A 21,369-nucleotide genomic window follows, 5' to 3' on the forward strand; every position below is an offset into this window, starting at 1 on the left:
GCTGCGTAGCTAGACATTTGGAAAGGGAGGGTGGCGGCTTCTCCAACCTGGTGCCCTCCAGGGGTTAGGATTACAAATCCCATCATTCTGGGACTGACGGCAGTTGTAGTGCAAAATAGGGTTGTGGACTGGGGAAAGTTCCTTTAGAGAAGCCAAGAGGCCACAGTTTGCCCCCAAGTCCTGAGCTTCCCCATCCCTAGGCTAGGGGTCCAGGATGCGGCTTCAAGCAACAGCTGCTTGCTAAGGAGAGCTTAAAGGCCTGCTCAGTCTCTCTCTAGGAACAGGTCACCAGCCACAGTCCAGAGGGCTGAAGCACACCCTCCTTTCCTTGACTATGCACATTTCATGTAAACACACCACAGACCACCAGGCAGCAGAGGCCCAGAGATTCGCTAGAGCCACTTCCGCCCTGGAGAGGAGGTGGGATTGTGGGCATCACGCCCCCACCACACACAAGGAGGCTGGAGCCCAGCCCCCATGCAATTGGGGAAATCCCCAGCTGCATCACTCCCTGGCCAGCCAATCGGCTGGCTCGGGGGGTGTGGCCTACCTGATTTAAAAGCAGGTGCGGCCGGGGATCTCCCTCTTTTGCCGCCTACCAGCTGTTCTTGTTTTTCCCACCCTCCCGCCCTTCAAGGTTTTCGTTCCTTGACCTTGCTATGGATCTTGGTTGGCCGCCATTGAGGGGCCTGGTAGGAATTTTTCAACTTGGCAAATTGGCACCAGCCACTTGGTTTTCGCATACTTCGTAGCAAATCGTCACAACTTTCTGGGTATTGGCAGTTAGGCATTGGTATAGTTCTGTACAGTGGTGCCTCGCAAGACGAAATTAATCCGTTCCATGAGGCTCTTCGTATAGCGGTTTTTTCGTCTTGTGAAGCAAGCCCATTGACAGCTTAGCGGATTAGCGCTATTAGCGGTTTAGCGGCTTTTAGCGATCAGCTGTTAAGCGGCTTATCAGCGGAACAGCTGATAAGCGGCTTAGCGGCTTAGGAAAAGGGGGGAAAGGGGGGGAAACCCGCAGGAACTCGCAAGACATTTTCGTCTTGCGAAGCAAGCCCATAGGGAAATTCGTTTTGCGAAGCGCCTCCAAAACGGAAAACCCTTTCGTCTAGCGGGTTTTCCGTCTTGCGAGGCGTTCGTCTTGCGGGGCACCACTGTAGTTGGAAGAGGGGAGGAAGCACCATCACCTGCCCCAAATATTGAAGGGTAATCCGATAAAGAATTCCAGGGGGTGTGGCCCTGTCCAAAGCCTATGGAGGTGAGGGCCTAAGGCACGCCCCCTAGCGGTGACCCTGGGGGAATTCCTAGTTGATGTGCATCAGCAGGACTCCCCCTACTGGTGGTTAACCCTTCCCAGACTTCAAGCGGACGGGCTGGAGTCAGATATAGTCAGTTAGGACCAATGCCTAAGCCAATACCACTCATCACCTGTAACCAATAAAGTTGTGGCCTTTTTTAGCCCATTAACCTTAATAATTGTGTCATGTGTCTTTATTTCCAGGGGGGGCGGGAACTCGCCACGCAACCAGGCCCTTCACCATCAGCATCGCTCAGTCATGAGAAGAGGTGGCAAAGGCAGCCGGTCCCACAGCAGTTCCTGGAAATCACAGCCAAGAAAGGGGTTCTTACCTCAAAGCCAGGGATGTGGTGGATGGCCGGCTGTGGGAAGGAAGCAAAAAGCAAAGACCTGTATCAGCGCCTCCTTCTGGAATGTGGGAACAAATGAGACCCCATTCTCATGCGCCAAGAGCAGCGCATCACGGGCATCTCACACAGGGCCACTGGAGTGAACCAGCTCCCCAAATGGCCCCAGTCAGTCATTCTCCCCAGGACCACATCTTGCCGTGGGCAAAAGCCACCAGACCCATTTTGAAAGCCAATGCATTTTGAAAGCCTAATCATCTTGTTCTGGAAACCAAGCCTGATGAGGAACGGTTGAGGGAGTTGGGTGTGTTTAGCCTGGAAAAGAGGAGACTGGCAGCTGACAGGACAGCCACCTTCAGATATCTGAAGGGCTGTTCCATGGGAGATGGAGCCAGCTTGCTTCCTGTTGCGCCAGGGAAGTAGCAGACTTTGGGCTCTCAAAATTTGTGTGACGCTAAAATTCGGTGCTGCCCTCCCGCCTCTTGTGCTCTGTTCTGCATCATTCAATAAACACACAAGACGTAACCGGCTGTACGTTTGAAAAAATAATATATACTATTCATTGTACTGAATTGTAGATTTCAACAGAAGTAGTTCATATAAAGTTCAACGGAAAAAGTGGAAGACCCAGTGGATCAGTTCATTCTCTAATCAGTTTATGCGTAAGATCCATACATGTGAAAGTGTCTATTCCACCTGTCTGTTCATAGAGTCCAACAATCCACACAAAAGGTTACAGCAGCTGCTACTATGCTATAAGATCCACTGTCCTGTGATATCATATATGGTATGTACAGTTGTTGACGGTTTTTATATTATTTTTGCTGTAAAAATGTGTGAGATTACAATATTGTATTTATTTGCATTACCTAGTGTTTGTACTACTGTTGAAGCCTAATAAGGCTAATATTCCAGAAATCCTTGTCTTAGACTCTGTGAAAGGATTCTGTGGAACTGCAACAACCTTTCGTGATGGACTCTCCGTAGGCAGAGGCTGGATGACCATTTGTCATGTATGATCTAGTTGCGACTCCTGCATTCCAGGGGGCTGGACTAGATGACCCTCGGGGTCCCTTCCAACTGTAAAAATTCTATGATTCTACAGTGGTACCTTGGTTCTCAAACTTAATCCATCCAGAAGTCTGTTGCAAAACCAAAGCATTCCAAAACCAAGGCGCGCTTTCCCATAGAAAGTAATGCAAAATGGATTAATCCATTCCAGACTTTTTTAAATGATCCCAAAACAGTAATTTTACATGAATTTCACTATCTAACGAGACCATTGATCCTTAAAATGAAAGCAATAAACAATGCACTGCAGCCACACAATCAATCAATCAATCAGTAGCTGAACTGGGTTCCACACAGTCACAAAAACAAAATCAAAATGAGCCGCAAAAACGCAAAATAAATAACAAAAACAGCTGACCTCAGCGTAACACTCAAATCGGGAAGCATAACACTCAAAACAGAGCATATTCGGCTTCTGAAAAAAGTTTGCAAACCGGAACACTTACTTCCGGGTTTGCAGTGTTTCAGTTCCAAGTTGTTTGAGTACCAAGGCGTTTGAGAACCAAGGTACCACTGTATTACATTTCTTTGTTGCTTTATAGCAGGCATAGGCAAACTCGGCCCCCCCAATGTTTTGGGACTACAACTCCCATGATCCCTAGCTAACAGGACCAGTGGTCAGGGATGATGGGAGTTGTAGTCCCAAAACAGCTGGGGGGGGCGAGTTTGCCTATGGCTGCTTTATAGGAAATAAAGTTCACAGAGCAATTTAGCGGGATAAAATACAGAGAAGAACTAACGCAAACCAGGAAGATTTGCGAGAACGCACCCTTCAAAATAGCCCCAAAGCTCTGACAATGGCACCATGAGAAGGATTAGGGAAGTTAACAGAAACTACATAAGAAATATGTAACTGTGTGATATAAGATAATCAACAGATAAAGTACAGTGAGAGTAATTGGAAGTCATTTTTAATTTCTGGTTTTGTAAGTTTTACAATCATTCACATCATTGGGAGTACAAATGATGTTAGTTATCAGAATTGTGTTGTTTCATATATTGCTATTGTCTGTTTGTCAATTTATAGTTTGTTTATTTGATTGTATGTTTGTTGGTTGGTTGGTTGGTTGGTTTGCTTTCCTGGCATAAATGTATCTATTTTAAAACAATAAAGATATATCACACAGACAAAAAGAGAGAGAGAAAAGGATTAGACCAAGGTTCAGCAACCTAATACCCACAGAGGTCGTTTGACCGGCCCACAAGCCACCCCCAAACTGAGCCGCCTACTTGCGTGCTGTGCTAAACCGGCGCAGCAAGGTGCAGGGACTCGCTTCCGTGGCGCCATAAATAGCGTCTGCGCATGCACAGACAACGAAAATCACAGGCGGTTGTGCATGATCTGGCCCACGGAGGGATCTCCGCAGGACCGATCCAGTCCAGGCAAGATAAACCTTGCTGACCCCTGAATTAGATCTTCCCTCCCACCCCCAACCTCCTCCCTGGCCCAGCCAGCCATCCCATTCCCTACACCCTTAACCAGCCCCGTAGGTTAAGCGTCCAAAGTGCGCAGAGCTGCCCACCCTGATCCCAGGCCTTGCCCGCGTCCTCAAGGCCCCTCGGGGCTAGCAGAAGGCCCATGGGGGGCAGAAAGCTCCGTTTAGATCTCTCTCCTGCAGGGAAACTTTTCCGGTGGCAACTCCATAACCGCTCCGTTCCCTGGCTGTAAATGGGAACACGACTACCGTGCCACCGTGCAGAGTTCTTGTAAAAGAAAGATTTAAAGATTGTAAAACACTTGGTTTCCTTCCAAGGGCTCCTGCCTCACTCAGCCTCCTCTTCTTACTAGTCCTGACAATGCAAACCCCCCAGGAGCTATAAAGCTGCCAGAAGAAACTTCACTCAGATACCAGGGAGGAATAATCGGAACACACACACACGTGCAAATAAATAAGGTGGAAAATGAAAGGAATGAAAACCCAGTTTTGGCTTAGCTGATCCAATGCGGGTTGGGATAGCTCAGTCGGTAGAGCATGAGACTCTTAATCTCAGGGTTGTGGGTTTGAGTCCAATGTTGGGCCAAAGATTTCTGCATCGCAGGGGGTTGGACTAGATGACCTTTGAGGTCCCTTCCAATTCTATGTTTCTATAAATGCTTAATTTTGAGTTTTATGGACCGTATGGCATAGCAGGGATGGAGTAGTACTTCCAGAGGACGTTGTGCTCCTTCTGGCGTGGTTTGCCCATCTTGGTGCCCACCCTGTTCTCAGCTCTTACCTGTGGCTCCTAGAAGCTGTAATAATAATAATAATAATAATAATAATAATAATAATAATAATTTATTTATACCCCGCCCTCCCCAGCCAAGACTGGGCTCAGGTGGCTAACACAATCAAACAATCAAAACAAATTGATTGAAATACAACTTAAAACTTGTCATAACATCCTCCGAGATGGGATTCTCACAGTGCTGAACACTGCAAATGATGTCGAATTTTGCAAATGCCCTGAATCTCTGAAGGTGTGGGACTTCCGGGTTAGCGCCATCGGCAATGGCGGTGTTCCTCTGACTGAGAGGAACCCGCTCCGTGGAATTCGGGTCATGCCACCGCGGCGAAGGCGGAGACCCTTCAAAAATCCCAGGCGGAGGAAGCCTGGGAACGTGGGATTCGGCTGACACCAGAAGCGCCCCCCCTACCCGCAGGGAAACCCCTTTTTTGGGGTTCCGAAGTGACGTGGGGTGAGCGGCGCGGTGTTTTGAATCGACCGCTATTTTTTACGGAGTGAAGCCGCGTAGCCGTTGCCGGAAAGCGTTGACTTTTTCTTGTGGACAATTGGATTTTAAAACAACAACCCGTGAGTAGAACGAAAATTGGGCTTTTAAAGTATTTTTAAATTGGCACCAATTGGGGAAGGTCTAAACAGGAAGTCCACCTCCCCTTTCTGTAAATAAACTGAAGCAAAGAATTGGTTAACTAAGGTCGTGGAGAGTCTTACCTAAAGGATTAAAGGATTAAAACTCCACTGATTGAAACTACTATCAATACTCTTTTGGAAGCAGGGAAGCCTGCAGGAGAAGGTCAAAATTTGGGAATTGAAGGGCCACTTCCCTAAACCCGGGAGCTTTCTGCGAGAGCCCGTGGATGGTGAATAGATAAATTTGACAGCTAGCTGTCAAGATACAAAAGAAGGACTTTGTTGCTACTGTTAGTTTCTGTGTTTAAAAAGAAGGAAGGCATTTGGAATTGTTACAATTTTACGTTTGGGACTTTTGGGACTGTGCTAGAAGGAGTGTAAATGGAAACTGTGTCCCTCTAGAGGGAGTTTTGGGATAGTGTTGCAAGGATGCAGCTGGGAAATTGGTTCTAAAGATAAAGCCTTTGAGAAACTAGCTTTGACCTTGGACATTTCAAGGATGGTGGCTGAGAAGGAAGTCGCGTCTGAATTGAATAGGACATTTTATCTGCTTGGAAAGCTGCAAGAACAGATAAACGTCATGGCTACCAATGCTGAAATTTTGGGAACAAAAGTGGGCTTCAGCAAAGAAGTAGACAAGAAGCCGGCACAGGAATCTCTTTTAACTGAACAAATTGAAGAACCAGAGAAGGAGAAAGTTGCTGTTGTTAAAGTGATGCAAGGGGGAGTCTCAACCCTACAGAGGCAAATGGTGGATTATAACTGGAGGCCTTATACATCTGCAACTAGGAGAAGCCAGTTTTTGGAGATGAGAGCCTGGCTTGGTTTGGAAAATGAAAGTTGGAGAGATCACCCTATGTGGGGACCAAATAACTTTTGGGATTTAAATCTGAGCCAGGTGGAGGTTGGAGCCTCTGGGGCCCTTGGATTTGGAAGGAGTGTGAAACAAGATTTGGAATATTCTATGGGCCCTACCTTTAACTATGGAAGTCTGGCAGACTCGCCAAGAAGGAATATGACTATCGTTGGGTTGGAGCTCCCCCGAGATCTGTTCTTTAACACCAAAGACTATCAAAAAGATCGGCAGAGGGGACATGAAAGAGAGTTAAGAGCCTCGGACTTAAGATCTCCAGGTCGATGGACTTTTGGAGAACTGTTGGCAGGGGCCGAAACCGGGGAGGGGAGATGGTGAAAGAAAAATTGGGAATTTAAAGTGTATATATTGTGATATTTAAAAAAAAATTCTTTTTTTTTATTATGAGAGATGGGGAAATCATGGAATGGAATTTTTTGTGACCCTAGGGGAAACGTCTTAAGAGAATAAGTTCAGATATATAAGTTCTAAGGAGAAATAAGATTAAATAAAGTAAAAGTGGATGGCTAATTGGTGAATGAGAGAATGGAAAATTACAGTATATTAAGATAAGGTATAAGGATAAAAACAAAGATGAAGGATTTGCTGAAATATCTATTTGAATTAGAATACAAAGAGGGGAGGTGTGAGGAGGTCAAGGAGATAAATTGAGAAAGGGAGTTATATTAAGGTTTAACTTGTTTTTTTTATTGTATCTTTTTTCTCTTTTTTTTCTTTTTTTCTTTTTTCTTTTTATTTTTCTCTTGGATATGTTTTGTTTTTGTATATTGTGTTCCTTTTTGTAATCTTTTAAAACTTGAATAAATATTATTTGGGGGGGGGGAATGAATCCCTGAAGGTGCATTAAGCACTCAATGCCCAGGGAGAATCATAGGACTGTAGAGATGGAAGGGACCCCGAGGGTCATCTAGTCCAACCCCTTGCAAGGCAGGAATCTCAACTACAGCATCCCTGACAGGTGGCCATCCAACCTCTGCTTAAAAACCAATGCCGTCAGCAGTGCCAGATTTACATATAAGCTAAACAAGCTCTAGCTTAGGGCCCCACTCTCTTGGGGGCCCCCAAAAAATTGAAAGGGAAAAAAACTGAATGTACATTTCCAAAATGTAAGATAAAAAACAAATACAGTGGTACCACAGATTAAGAACTTAATTCGTTCTGGAGGTCCGTTCTTAACCTGAAACTGTTCTTAACCTGAAGCACCACTTTAGCTAATGGGGCCTCCCGCTGCCGCCGTGCCACCCGAGCATGATTTCTGTTTTCATCCTGAAGCAAAGTTCTTAACCCGAGGTAATATTTCTGGGTTAGTGGAGTCTGTAACTTGAAGCGTCTGTAACCCGAGGTACCACTGTAAAATAAAACCTACATACAGCGACAGTGTTTTGTGTTGTGTAGGCTCCTATGATGTAAGTCCTGGGCCCCGCCTGCTATCCTGCTCCCTAAAATATCACTGGTTTGCTCCTTTCTATATATAGGGTGCCTACATTTTGCATGGACTGGTAGCATGGCAACATGTGCAAATGGCTTGAGATACCTTTTCGGTCCATCAATGACTATATAGCATCTATTCAACACAGAAAACAGCGGCAATTTGTTGTTGATAAAGGACAGCTGTACATATAAAGGGCCCCATTACCTTCAGGAGCTGAGGGCCGCATCAAACCTAAACCCGGCCCTGGCCATCAGTTTTGGCTCCACTCCCCAATCTCGAATCCTGATTCTATCATTTGTGCCCCCGTTTGGTGCTCTAGTTAAGGTCCAGCCAGCCAGACACTCCTTAGATGTCAAAATTGTCCCATCTGCCAACCGCTCCTCTCTTGCCGCAAACCCGGTGCTGCCTTATCTCCTGCCAGGCACTGTTCTTGACCCCTGCCAATGTCAACAGACCAGCGGTGCCAGCTGGCAGAGGCTGCCTGCGGACAGACCAGCCTCTCCTTCCCGCTGCAGGGACTCGGGACGTGTTTTCCCTCAGCCCGGCACAGCACACTCCTTGCCTGCTGGAGAGCGAGATAAACATAGAGACACTTTGCACTTTTGGCTCAGCTCTCCAAGAGAGATGCCCCCCTAATGGGAACAGACCCAGGAGTTGAAGGGGGGGTGTAGCTCCCCCCACCTCTGTCCACAAAGCCTCAAAGGTCCGCATTTCCCTTGGAAAAGCAACACCGGCCCCACTTAACAACAGCAGAAGCAGAAGAGGCTGTCTGTGGGAAACGATCAGATGGAAGAGAACAGATAGGAGATCAGCAGAGGGTGATATGCACCCCTGTCCAAAGAAAACAGAGAGAGTGGTTCTGCCCTCCAAACAGGGAGACGACCAGAAGCAGGTTCAACATCTGTACAGTGGTACCTCGGGTTACATACGCTTCAGGTTACATAGGCTTCAAGTTACAGGCTCCACTAACCCAGAAATAGTACCTCGGGTTAAGAACTTTGCTTTAGGATGAGAACAGAAATCGTGCGGCAGCAGCAGGAGGCCCCACTGGCTAAAGTGGTGCTTCAGGTTAAGAACAGTTTCAGGTTAAGAACGGACCTCCAGAACGAATTAAGTATGTAACCAGAGGTACCACTGTAAGTGAACTGGCCCTTTCACAAGCAGCTGGTCTTGGGTCCAGGGGGGACAAACCTGCAGGAGATTACAAAGGAGCCACAGCTCAGGGAGATGACAACCACTTGCATGCAAAATAATAATAATAATAATAATAATAATAATAATAATAATAATAATAATTTGATTTATACCCCGCCCTCCCTGGCCAGAGCACCAATCAAATCACAATAAAAACATAATGGGAGGGAAAGGGGAGGGGGGAAGAGAAAAAAAACCCCAATTTAAAATACAGGTTAAAATGCAATTTAAAATGCAGCCTCATTTTAAAGTAGCCCATAGATCAAAAGCATAAGGGGATGGAAACATAAGGGTCAGACTGAGTCCAAACCAAAGGCCAGGCGGAACAGCTCTGTCTTGCAGGCTCTGTAGAAAGATGTCAAGTCCCGCAGGGCCCTAGTCTCTTGTGACAGAGCGTTCCACCACATCGGGGCCAGTGCTGAAAAGGCCCTGGTCCTAGCTGAAACCAATCTAACCCCCTTGAGGCAAGGGACCTCCAAAGTGTTGTCATTTGTGGACCTTAAGGTCCTCCACAGGGCATACCAGGAGAGGCGGTCCCGTAGGTACCTGGGTCTGAGGCCGTGAAGGGCTTTAAAGGTCAAAACCAGCACCTTAGACCTGACCCTGTACTCCACCGGGAGCCAGTGCAGCTGGAAAAGCACTGGTCCTAGGTTCCATTCCCCGGGGCATCTCCAGGCTACTAGCTAGAGCAGCTAGGCCTTATGGTAAAGGTAAAATTAAAGGACCCCTGGATGGTTAAGTCCACTCAAAGGTGACTGACCTTATCAGTAACTTTGAGCAGAGCCTTTTCAGTGGTAGCACCCACCCCCTTCCCACCAGACCTGATTTTCAAGTGGCTCTTATTATTTTTTCCCCACCAAGCCTTTTTCTGTGGCCACAGAGCTGGTTGATCCCAGTCTGCTGCGGCTGCTGCGTTTAACCATATGAGTTTCCAAACAGTTTTATTCTGATATTTTGAAAGGAAGGAAGGAAGGAAGGAAGGAAGGAAGGAAGGAAGGAAGGAAGGAAGGAAGGAGGGAAGGAAGGAAGGAAGGAAGGAAGGAAGGAAGGAAGAAAGAAAGAAAGAAAGAAAGAAAGAAAGAAAGAAAGAAAGAAAGAAAGAAAGAAAGAAAGAAAGAAAAGGTTTTATGCAATCATTTTTTTGGTTATTTTATGCTAATGTTTTTGAATTTCTCTCTCCACGTTGTGTGCTCTGCTGAGCAGCCCTGCAGCCAAAGAAACAATGTGTTTTTATAACAAGCAAAAAATAAATAAATAAAAACCGCCACCTGGATGCCAAACGCTGCTCCGTAAACAAGAACATTCAATTAGCCTTGACTGGCTGAGGTTCAGGCAATCTGTCCTGCGACTTCCAGGGAGGTTGCAAGCCAGCTTGGAGTAGCTGAGCTCCCCCTGGATTCCTGCATCCTCAGAGACGGAAGAGGACAGCCTCTGGGTTCTAGATGTGGCAGAACCCTTCTCAGGCCTTCGGCCGGTGCCCTGGGCAGCCTTCTGCCCCAGCGTCCAAGACCCCCGCCTCCCCTCGGCTCACCTTCTCACGCTGGATGAGCTCAAAGGCAGCCAGGAGCTCTCCGGCGCCCCGGCTGCCCCTCCAGATGGGGTACCACGACAGCCGCGGCTTGTGGTCCAGGCTCGGCTTGCAAATACAGCGCCCCATGAACTCATCGGCGCCCTGGGGAGAGGGAGAGAGAGTCAGGGAAGGGGGACAAGGCAGCCACACACACAGCTTCACTGAAAGTGGGGGCGAATGCTCAGAGCGAGCCAGAAAATACCGCATTTTTCGCTGTATAAGACGCACTTTTTCCCTCCTAAAAAGTAAGGGGAAATGTGTGTGCCTCTTATGGAGCAAATGTAGGCTGCGCAGCTATCCCAGAAGCCAGAACAGCAAGAGGAATCACTGCGCAGCGCTCCCTCTCGCTGTTCTAGCTTCGCCGTGCAAAGCCTGCAAGTGCCGCACACACGCTCCACGCGGCTCATGAAAGGGAGCGCTGAGCAGAGCCTGGGATGCATTCAGGCTCTGCTCAGCGCTCCCTTTATATAATATATTTTTTCTTGCATTCCCCCTCTAAAAACTAGGTGCGTCTTATGGTCAGGTGTGTCTTATGGCGCGAAAAACATGGTAGTTATAAGGACAGAATCCTCATCGTCTTCGCAATTGAGCAGGACGTTCTCCTCAACAAGCCCCAATGAGAAGTGCAGGAGCATTGCAGGAGCTGGATGCAGGCACCGAGCGCATAGATGTGCTACATAAGCGACATGTAGATGCAATATACTTTATTTATTTAATTAAAATTTTAACCAACAACCAAAACACAAACAGTGAAAACCCCCAGGCGGCTGATACATTGGGTATACATAATCAATAATAACATATTCAAATCAACCATATGTACACTTCAATATACCTTAACACTCCTCCCTCCACAAGGTTTATTTAACTTTTAACATTTTAATTGCCCCAAATTGTTCAAACCCGCCCAAATAATTCGATATTTTCTCAACCCAATCCTCCTCCTCCTCACTGACGTTAAACCCTTTCATTTTATGTATCTTCACCGTTAGATATTCTAAGATTATAATATTTTTTTTCAATTTTTCCCTCCCTTGTAGATGAGGGGGTTTGCTTTTGTTCATTGCTATGTCATTTTGTGTTATTATATTGTAAACCACCCTGTGACCCTGGGATGAAGGACGGCACAGAAATTTACAGGTAACGATGTATATGCATGCTAAAAAGGAAAAGGGAAGTGCACAATTAAACAAGGGAATTTGCTTCCACAAAAGGCACCAACAGCCTCCGATGTTGATAGCTTTACAAAAAGGACTAGGCAAATTCATGGAGGAAAGGCCTATCGGATTCTCCTAGCCAGGATAGCTCTGCTTTGCCTCCACAATCAGAGGCAGCGATGCTTCTGAATCACAGTTGCTGGGAACAACAGGAGGGGAGAGATCCTCATGCGCTCAGATCCTGCTTGCAGGTTTCCCATAATAGGTAACTGTTCAGCCACAGTGGGAACAGGATGCTGGAGGGGATGGACCTTTGGCCTGATCCAACAGGACACTTCTTATGTCCTTAACTATATTGCCACTAAGGTAAAGGTAAAGGGACCCCTGACCATTAGGTCCAGTCGTGGCCGACTCTGGGGTTGTGGCGCTCATCTCGTTTTATTGGCCGAGGGAACCGGCGTACAGCTTCCGGGTCATGTGGCCAGCAGGACTAAGCCGCTTCTGGCGAACCAGAGCAGCGCACGGAAACGCCATTTACCTTCCCACCAGAGCGGTACCTATTTATCTACTTGCACTTTGACGTGCTTTCAAACTGCTAGGTTGGCAGGAGCAGGGACCGAGCAACGGGAGCTCACCCCGTCGTGGGGATTTGAACCGCTGACTTTCTGATCGGCAAGTCCTAGGCTCTGTGGTTTAACCCACAGCGCCACCCGCATCCCATATTGCCACTAAACTTACCAGAAAAATAAGAAATCAAGGTGACAAACTTTTTATAAAAGAATGGAAATGGTTTATTGAACCATTTACAAACAAACTGTAAACAGAGAAGAACAGTGGCAAGATATTTTTATTAACCTGCAGTTTTATAAGAGTATACATTTAAAGGAGATGAATAAACGATTAAGTTAATTTGGAATATGCAGAAAACATTAAAACATAAATTTAAGGAACTGGAGAAAGAGGGGAAAGGAAGTTGAGTTTCGAAATGTTAAAATGACAGTAAACTATTTGAAATGTATAAAATTTGAAATTTGTATTTGAAAATCATAAATAAAAATTTTAAAACAAAAAAACCCTATATTGCCACTTTTTGCCCCCCTTTGAAAGTGGCATACAAATAATTATAATCCTCAGTATCCCGAAAAAAGCTTTGTTGAGATTAGCCACCCCATTTCCACAGTGTATTCTCACGTTCCCACCCACTTACATAGGTGTCGTGGTCGTAGATTTCAACCACGATGTTGGGAGGGGACTCGGCAACGTTCTGGGGGGCTCCATGGATCTCGATCTCGTGGAAGATCAGGGTCTGGTCCCAGGTGGGGTTCAAGGTGTTCTTCACAACCACCGTCTTCTGGCTCTGGTGTAGGAAGGAGACGGTGGCGTAGGGATCTGAGAAGGAAGAGAAAAGGGAGGCGGGTCAAGGCAAGGTCCGTGATTCAAAAGGTTCACGTTCTGCCACGAGCCAGGATCAAGTCTCGGAAAGCTCTACATAAACCAAAAAAAAACCTTTAAATTTCACATGGGGGTCTGAACTGGGGGTGACCAAGAATGAGACCTCAGGGTCCATAGTGGATCGCTTAATGAAGATGTTGACCTCATGTTCAGCAGCCGTGAAAAAGGCAAATTCCATATTAGGGATCATTAGGAAAGGAATTAAAAACAAAACTGCCACTATCATAATGCCTTTATACAAACCCATGGCATGACTTTGTTGGGAATACAGTGGTACCTCTGGATGCGAACAGGATCCGTTCCAGAGCCCCGTTTGTATCCTGAGTAGAACATAAGACGCAACTGCGTGAGCGTGGGTCGCGTTTTGCCGCTTCTGCGCATGTGCATGACGTCATTTTTAGCGTCTGCGCATGCACGAGCAGCGAAACCCGGAAGTAACGCGCTCCGCTACTTCTGGGTCGCCGCAGAGCATAACTTGAAAATGCTCAACCTGAAGCACATTTAACCCAAGGTATGACTGTAAAATGTCCAATTCTGGTCATGCCGTTGCATTTATATCGCACCTTTTCCTCCAAGGTGGCTGACATGGTTTCACCTGTTTCCTCCTTTAATTCCCTGAACAACAACCCTGAAAGGTAGGCTAGGCTGAGAGGGAGGGAGTGGCTGGCCCAAGGACACGCAGCAAGCTCCATAGCCGAGTAGGGATTCTAACCCTGGTCTCCCGGGTTCCAGTCCACACTTTACGCAGCACTTCCTCGTGCAGGGCAGAGTTTGACTGTGGAATTCCCTGCCACAGGAGACAGTGATGGCCACCAACTTGGATGGCTTTAAAAAGGATTATTTTTTTTACAATAATATTTATTAAATTTCATCAATAGACATAAGAAAAAAGAAAATATACAACACAACAGAAAAGTGAAAAAGAAGAAGAAGAAATAGCAAACTTAAGATACCTGAACAGAAAAAAAGGAACTCAATGAATTCATTAAAATGCATTTTCATAAACATTTTGGTTGACTTCCTCTAATCTCCTCCATCTGAATTTCCTCTTAATTTGAATGTAGCAGTTTCCAAAATCCAATCCTTTTACTCACAATTTCCAGGAGGGATAGTCCAGATTTTTTTTTCCTTGGAGGAATTGGCCGCTCACGATCGCCGGACTCAGAGCTTCGCACTTTGAAGAAAGCGAGTGCCACCGTCTCCAACCCCGCTCACTCTCGGCGCTCTTTTTTAGAGCTTACCGGGGAGCAGAGGAGTCGTCTCCAGCACCTGCAGGAACTCCAAGTCCTCAGAACGCTCAATCTGAGGGTTTTTTGGGGGCGCCGCTGTGCTCTAGCGGCTCACCCCCATCTTCAAAGCGCTGGTGCCCTTCCCACGAAAGGGCTCCTGTCCACCATAATTGGGCGTGCCAACCGGAAGCCTCGGCTTTAAAAAAGGATGAGACCAATTCATGGAAGAGAGGGCTATCGATGGAAACTAGACATGATGGCTGTGTTCTGCCTCCGTAGCCGGAAGCAGCAATGCCACTAAAAACCGCAGGAAGAGAGAATTGCTCTGGTGCTCAAATCCTGACTGCAGGATTCCCATGGGCATCTGGGACTAGACTAGAAGGGCCACTGGCCTGATCCAGCAGGCTCTTTGTATGTTCTGGCCAGTGTTAGAGCAACCTCCAGCTCCCTTGTCTTCTGTCCAGGGTCCTGATGTCTTGCTTGACATCCTTGACTTCTGATTGTGGGCACTCACAGTTCCAGACTCCTTGGGGACTGCGCATGCATGCACACAATTGCCAGGGCCTTCCTAAGTCCTTCAACTGCCATTGAGGAGTGGCTCCTTGAGACCCTCCTCAGAAATGCTGCGTGAATAACTGAGCTATTTCTCCGGGAGCTTTGAGACAAAACCCAAACGTTGCTTCTGGAACCATCCAGCAAGGGCTAAATATGGACACTTGCAACACACAGCTGTGTGCAGCTATTTTATGGATGTGATTCAACAGTGTGTGGCAAATTCAGTCTGTGCAGTTAAAGTGTATTTGGCACTTGCGGAACAAATCCACTTTAAAAAAATGGACCTTGTGTGCTAAGGAAAATGATGGTAGAAAATAGAGAAAAACTGCTTGAGCTGACATCTTATGACGTGCCCTCAAACCAATGCAAACAGACCACCACGCAAGCTCAATGGATCGTCCGGGTACCACCTACGAGTCTATTATTCTCTGCAATGTGTATGCCAAACAGAGCCCATCACCTGTGCCGTCTTTGGGAGCAGAAACACAACCAGTTCCCGATTCTTTTAAGTGCAGTTCCCCTTACTGCCAGCTTGCAAACGGTGCCACCTTTATTTCGTTTGTGGGGCTGGCGTTTCCTTTGCCACTCTGGGCCTGGCTCCAGAAACGAGCATTTGAAACCCAGCACTTTGACCTGCGGCCTGGAGGGCACCTGGCCAGCCGGGTGCCCGTTATGTGCCACAGCGCCGGGAGTGCCGGGCTTCCCCCACTCCTTGCCTTGGTTGGCATCCCAGGCAATGTACATCTCTAATGAGCCAGGCGGTTTGCGATACGATCAGCTACAACAGGCCGAACTCCTGCTAGGAAGAGCATGTCTTTCTCAGCCAACGCTTGTTGGGTTTTCAAGCCCGGGGAAGGTTGAATGCACTACGATAAACAGAACGTTAAATCCTTTAAAAAGGCCCTTTGTCTGAGCTTTGTATCCACACGCGGTTTTATTTTCATAACCACAAAAAGGCTCGGCCTTCAAGGGCTCCTTTATGCTTTGTTCGAGGGATGGTAAATCACAATCCCACATTGTGGATGTCTGCTCCCTGTGTTGTCATTGGCTGCCATCCACCCAAAGGAAGCAACTCCCACCCGGGCCGGCCAATCAGGAGGGATGAGATCACTCTGGTTTGGATCTGAGGCAATAAACCAGCAACAAACAAGAAAAGGAGAGGGGAAATAAGGGGCTCATTGTGGACACGGGCGGGAGAAGGGATCCCACGGGGTGGGGAAAAAGTGGGTGATCGTTGGGCTGGTCCCGGTTCAAGATCGGTGTTGGAGCAGGTTTCCACTCGATGGTTTCCCAGTCCAATGAGTCAGAAAGCGCAGAAGGAACGTGCTGTGTGCTCATCATCACGAAGAAGGGCACATTTCAGGCTTGAGAAAACAAACCCAACCCGCGACGCGTCCTATAAGGGCTCCCTTTTTCAGTGGAAACTCACAGCGAGGCCAAATGCGAAATTGCCAGCGAGAAGAGTTTGACGATCTCCTCTCCCTCCGTTGATGATAACTGGCCCGGAAAATTTTGTTCCAGCGGATGTGCTTCTGCACAATTTCTAAATTAGAACTGTGAATGGGGGGGTGGAAAGATTTTTCCAAGGAGGAAGAAGACAACAAGGTCCAGAAGGGAGCTGGCTGTGCTAAACCCCAAAACTGATTGGGGTGCAGCCCTCAGGGAGACCTGAGGCCCATCTCCCCCTTCCCATCCCAGCTCAGGAGGTGATGGAGATGCCAAAGGAGAATTGTTCCTCTCTGCTTCCTCTCTGTGCACTTAGAGAAGCAAAGGACTTTCCCAAAATAAACTGTAGGTTGCTTAGGGTGCTGGGAATGGGAGCTCCACGAGGGGGATACTACACTTCCCAGGGGTTGGGAGGTGCTGTGAATGAGAGCCAGTGGTGGTCAGAGTGTCGGACTAGGACTTTGCAGAGACAGGGGTTCAAATCCCTGCTCAGCCAGGAATCTCACCTTGGGGGCCAGTCAAACTGCCTCTCAGCCTAACCTACAGGGATGTTGTGGGGATTAAATGAGGAGAGGGCAAGCCTTGACTGCCACCTGGAGCTCCTCAGAGAAAAAGGTGTGTGTTATGTACTGAGTTGAATAGGATCCAAAAAGCAGCAGTCTGATTGGTCCTAGAACAATAGGATTTAGAATGCAGAAGTATGATTGGTCCACAGGAGCCACCCAATCCAGCTCCAGGTGGAAGTGAATCCGCAACCTGACTGGCCTACAGGAGAATCCCGGAATTAGCCAATCACGTGGGGCCCATTCTGTAAATAATGTATATAAAGCAGACATTCTGGGGGAACTTCCATTCCTCCTCACCACTATGAGCTGAATAAAGAGCATGAAATCCACTCTCGACTCCAAGTATATTTCAGTGGGATATCAATGCAATCTATTGATCGATCAATGGTATGAACACAGCCCAAGTTGCTGCAAGGGAGGCTGTGAGCAGCCAGTCCACTGTGAGGGTAAGAGTGGGGAGTTTGCTATGCCATTCTCGGCAAGCCTATCTTTGCAAATCCGGGAGGGAGACTCCTGGAGCTGCTTCACCCCTCCAAGCAGCAGCTATCAAATCCTCAAAACAGTCCATCAACGGTGTCTCCGAAAATTTTTACACACCACTTGGGAAGACAGGCGAACTAATGCCAGTGTACTGGAAGAAGCAAAAATCACCAGTGTTGAAGCAGTGATTCATCAGCATCAACTTCATTGGACTGGTCATGTTGTGCAGATGCCTGATTCTCATCTTCCAAAGCAACTACAGTGGTACCTCAGGTTACATACACTTCAGGTTACAGACTCAGCTAACCCAGAAATAGTACCTTGGGTTAAGAACTTTGCTTCAGGGTGAGAACAGAAATCGTGTTCCGGCGGCGCAGCAGCAGAAGGCCCCATTAGCTACAGTGGTGCTTCAGGTTAAGAAAAGTTTCAGGTTAATTCTGCCAATCCGAGGTACCACTGTACTGTATCCTGAACTTAAAAACTGAAAGGAATTTTTTTATTTTGTTTCAACTATGGCAGACCAACACAGCTACCTACCTATAATTAAAAACTGAAAGCGTAGTGCTAGTGGTCAGCAAAAGAGGTTTAAAGAAAGACTGTCTCAACGCAAATCTAAAAAAGTGTAGCATAAACACCGACAATTGGGAAACACTGGTCTGTGAGCGCTCCAATTGGAGAACAGTCTTTACCAAAGGTGTCATGGGCTTTGAAGACGCTCGAACTCAGGACAAAAGGGAGAAACATGCTAAGAGGAAGGCACACTTCGCAAATCCACACCATGATCAACTCCCACCCGGAAACCTATGTCTCCACTGTGGAAGGACGTGTGGATCCAGAATTGGTCTTCAAAGTCATGAGGAGATTTCACCCCTCCCTTATCCAAGAATCTCCTGATGAGTCTGCTGATTCTCCAGAGAGGAGGAGCAGTGTTCTGCTTTCTATTTATTCAGCTCCAGCACCACATCAAAGAGTCAGTGAGTCAGTCAGTCAGTCAGTGTGTCGGAGAGAGAGAGAGACTGAGTGTTAGAGATCGTGTGTAGAGATAAGGCTGCTGCTAAGAGCAGCTGCAGACACTCAGTGCAGCATTCATTTATGCTTAGACCTATTTAGCTCTGTATATAGTTTTGTAGTATATAGTTTTGTAGTATATAGTTTTGTATATAGTTTTGTATATAGTTTTGTATATAGTTTTGTATAGTTCTGTATATAGTTTTGTAGGGACGCAGGTGGCGCTGTGGGTTAAAGCCTCAGCGCCTAGGACTTGCCGATCGAAAGGTCGGCGGTTCGAATCCCTGCGGCGGGGTGTGCTCCCGCTGCTCGGTCCCAGCGCCTGCCAACCTAGCAGTTCGAAAGCACCTCCGGGTGCAAGTAGATAAATAGGGACCGCTTACCAGCGGGAAGGTAAACGGCGTTTCCGTGTGCGGCTCTGGCTCTGGCCAGAGCAGCGATGTCACGCTGGCCACGTGACCCGGAAGTGTCTCCAGACAGCGCTGGCCCCTGGCCTCTTAAGTGAGATGGGCGCACAACCCCAGAGTCTGTCAAGACTGGCCCGTACGGGCAGGGGTACCTTTACCTTTACCTATAGTTTTGTATGATAGTTGTAGTTATAGAATAAAAGAAGATATTCTACAGAGCTGCTCTCCGAGTCGTTTATACACTGCTAGACTCTGCTAGACTCTGCTGTGCGACGACTCTATTGTGGAAGTGAATCCGGTGCTCACAACTCTAAGCTGTGAGTCCACAGCACTTTGACCTGTTCCTGTGAAAAAGGTGGTCTCTGGAAGTGCTACCCAGCATCGCCTAGCCCAGTCGGGGTTGAAATGCATGAGTCCAGTTGGTGCACTGGCTCAAGGGTGATGCTGACAAGTCACTCAGTGTTAAAACCGTGTTTATGGAAGACAACCTTACTTAGCTGCGAGGGATCGCCAAAGAAGAAGAAGAAGAAGATGCTGTTTGTATGGCTCCGGTTTATCCAGCTGAAAGCATCTGAAGGCCGAAAGTGATCCTGGCTTCTTCATCACACGAGGCAGGGAGCTGCAAACGGCCCACCTCACCCCTCTTTCACCCTGTAGGTGTTGCCCTGACCTCAAAACCCAAAACTCCCCTCTCCGCTGAGCAAATGCCAATGTTTGCAAAGCATTCCTGCCCAGTTCAATTGAGAACCTGCAAAATGTTCTCTGTGCAGGGAGACGGCAGCATCTTGGAGCGGATGAATGACATTTCCCCCACACACAGCAAGCACCAGGAAACCTGCCATGTATTGCTTTCTACAAACAGGCATTTGTTCTTGTGAACAACTTCCCGCACTGGGAGCCACAAAACACATTCGCTCACCATTTGCTTTAAAAAAAACCACACACACACACACAAACCCCCCACAAAAACATCATTTTATTAATGTAGATTTCCAAGATAGCCTACAAAAGAGAACCACAGGGCAACAAAAATATCAGAAACAAAAGCAATTATCTAGCAATAGTAAAAATGCAAAAAGCAGTAGATAGAAAGCAGTTACAATCCTGGGCAATCTTTTTCTTTTTTGAAATGTCTAAAATGTGGCTCTCCGGGCAAACTGAGATCTGGCTTAAATTTTTAATTTAAAAAACAACAACAGATCAGTTGAGAGTGGGGAAAACTTTACTTTCACCAGTCTAAGAATACTGGAACATCGGTTCCATATGCTGTTTCCATCCAGGCACCTTTAGAGAAAACAATGGCCCGTCACACACCTCCAACAGCCCCCGGTCTTTAAACTTCCAGCTCATTCCTGCACACTTTTCATTAATTGCCCAGAAGGAGAGGAATCAAATGCCTTTCTTCACACAGAGCAGAGTTAGGGCTAATCCACACATACCTTTCCTGCCCTTTTCCCAGGCACAGTCCGTGCTTTAAAGCTCCATGTCCGAGTGCCCTTTGTTTTCCTCCAAGATTTCCCTGCGAAAAGCTGCTCTTTAAAGCTCACTCGGAACAAACATACAACCATGGAAAAGTCCAACTGATGTTTGCTCCAATGGAGCAATAAAGAGAAGGTTTTCGCAGGGAAATCTCTGGAGAGGGAAAAAAGAAAAACGCTTGGACACAGGGATTTTAAGTGCGGACCTGGACCTGAAAAGAGTGAGGCAAAAGTAAGGCCCTGAAACAATGGAATTTAACTTCCATCATTGGACAACATGTGGAAACGGGCCAAGAAAATGCTCACAGGAGACTAGGAAGTTTGGCAGGCTGCTTCCACTCCTGCACAGATGGGAACTGGTCCATTCATCTGCTTTCCTTGGCAAAAGGTCCTCAAGACTGACACTTTTCGGGAAGCAAGGAGCCACAGTGCCCTTTCAGCACCAAGGAATGCCAGTATCACACAGGGTGCTGTGCCTGGTAGCACTTTGACCTATGTCTAAAATCCCTGGGGAGTCTTGATTGTGCGTTGCAACCAACCAAATGCAAGCTTCCATACTCTGGGCTCCCAAATCTCTTTGCCCCGCCTTCAAGAACGAATAAACAAACAAACAACTTATCCACATGATGCTGACACAAAAACTCCACACGCACACTATGCGAAAGAATGAAAGATCACTACCCCCCTTCTTTCTCCCATATATCTCTGCCCCCAATAAGGCTGCCATATTTCAAAAAGCGAAAATCCGGACACAAAGGTTCTTGAGCTTTTTTTGCAAAATCTCCCCGCCCCCCCAAAAAAAGGAGTTTTAAAGATATTTTTAGGAAATTCATCAAAACGTTAACACTTTCAATACTGGCTGCCATACGCCCGGGTTTCTCCAGATATTTTAATCAACTTTAGAAAATTCCACTCAGATGACATTTTCAGTGGATAAATCCCAGCTA

At 47.0% G+C, this 21,369-nt stretch overlaps 1 protein-coding gene across 8 annotated transcripts in view; it reads right to left on the bottom strand.

The window, feature by feature from the left end:
* DYSF (dysferlin) overlaps positions 1 to 21,369 on the bottom strand; it is a 195,657-nt gene that overhangs the window by 76,603 nt on the left and 97,685 nt on the right. For all 8 annotated transcript variants that reach the window (XM_079990669.1, XM_079990666.1, XM_079990664.1 and 5 more), the window contains 3 exons: positions 13,009 to 13,190; positions 10,606 to 10,746; positions 1,633 to 1,662 (listed from right to left, as the gene is read on the bottom strand). In XM_079990669.1, the coding sequence (XP_079846795.1) occupies positions 1,633 to 1,662; positions 10,606 to 10,746; positions 13,009 to 13,190 (353 nt within the window). The remainder of the gene's footprint in view (positions 1 to 1,632; positions 1,663 to 10,605; positions 10,747 to 13,008; positions 13,191 to 21,369) is intronic.

Source organism: Podarcis cretensis, assembly GCF_951804945.1.
Source record: "Podarcis cretensis genome assembly, chromosome: 9".
In the NCBI taxonomy this organism is placed as follows: Eukaryota; Metazoa; Chordata; class Lepidosauria; order Squamata; family Lacertidae; genus Podarcis; species Podarcis cretensis.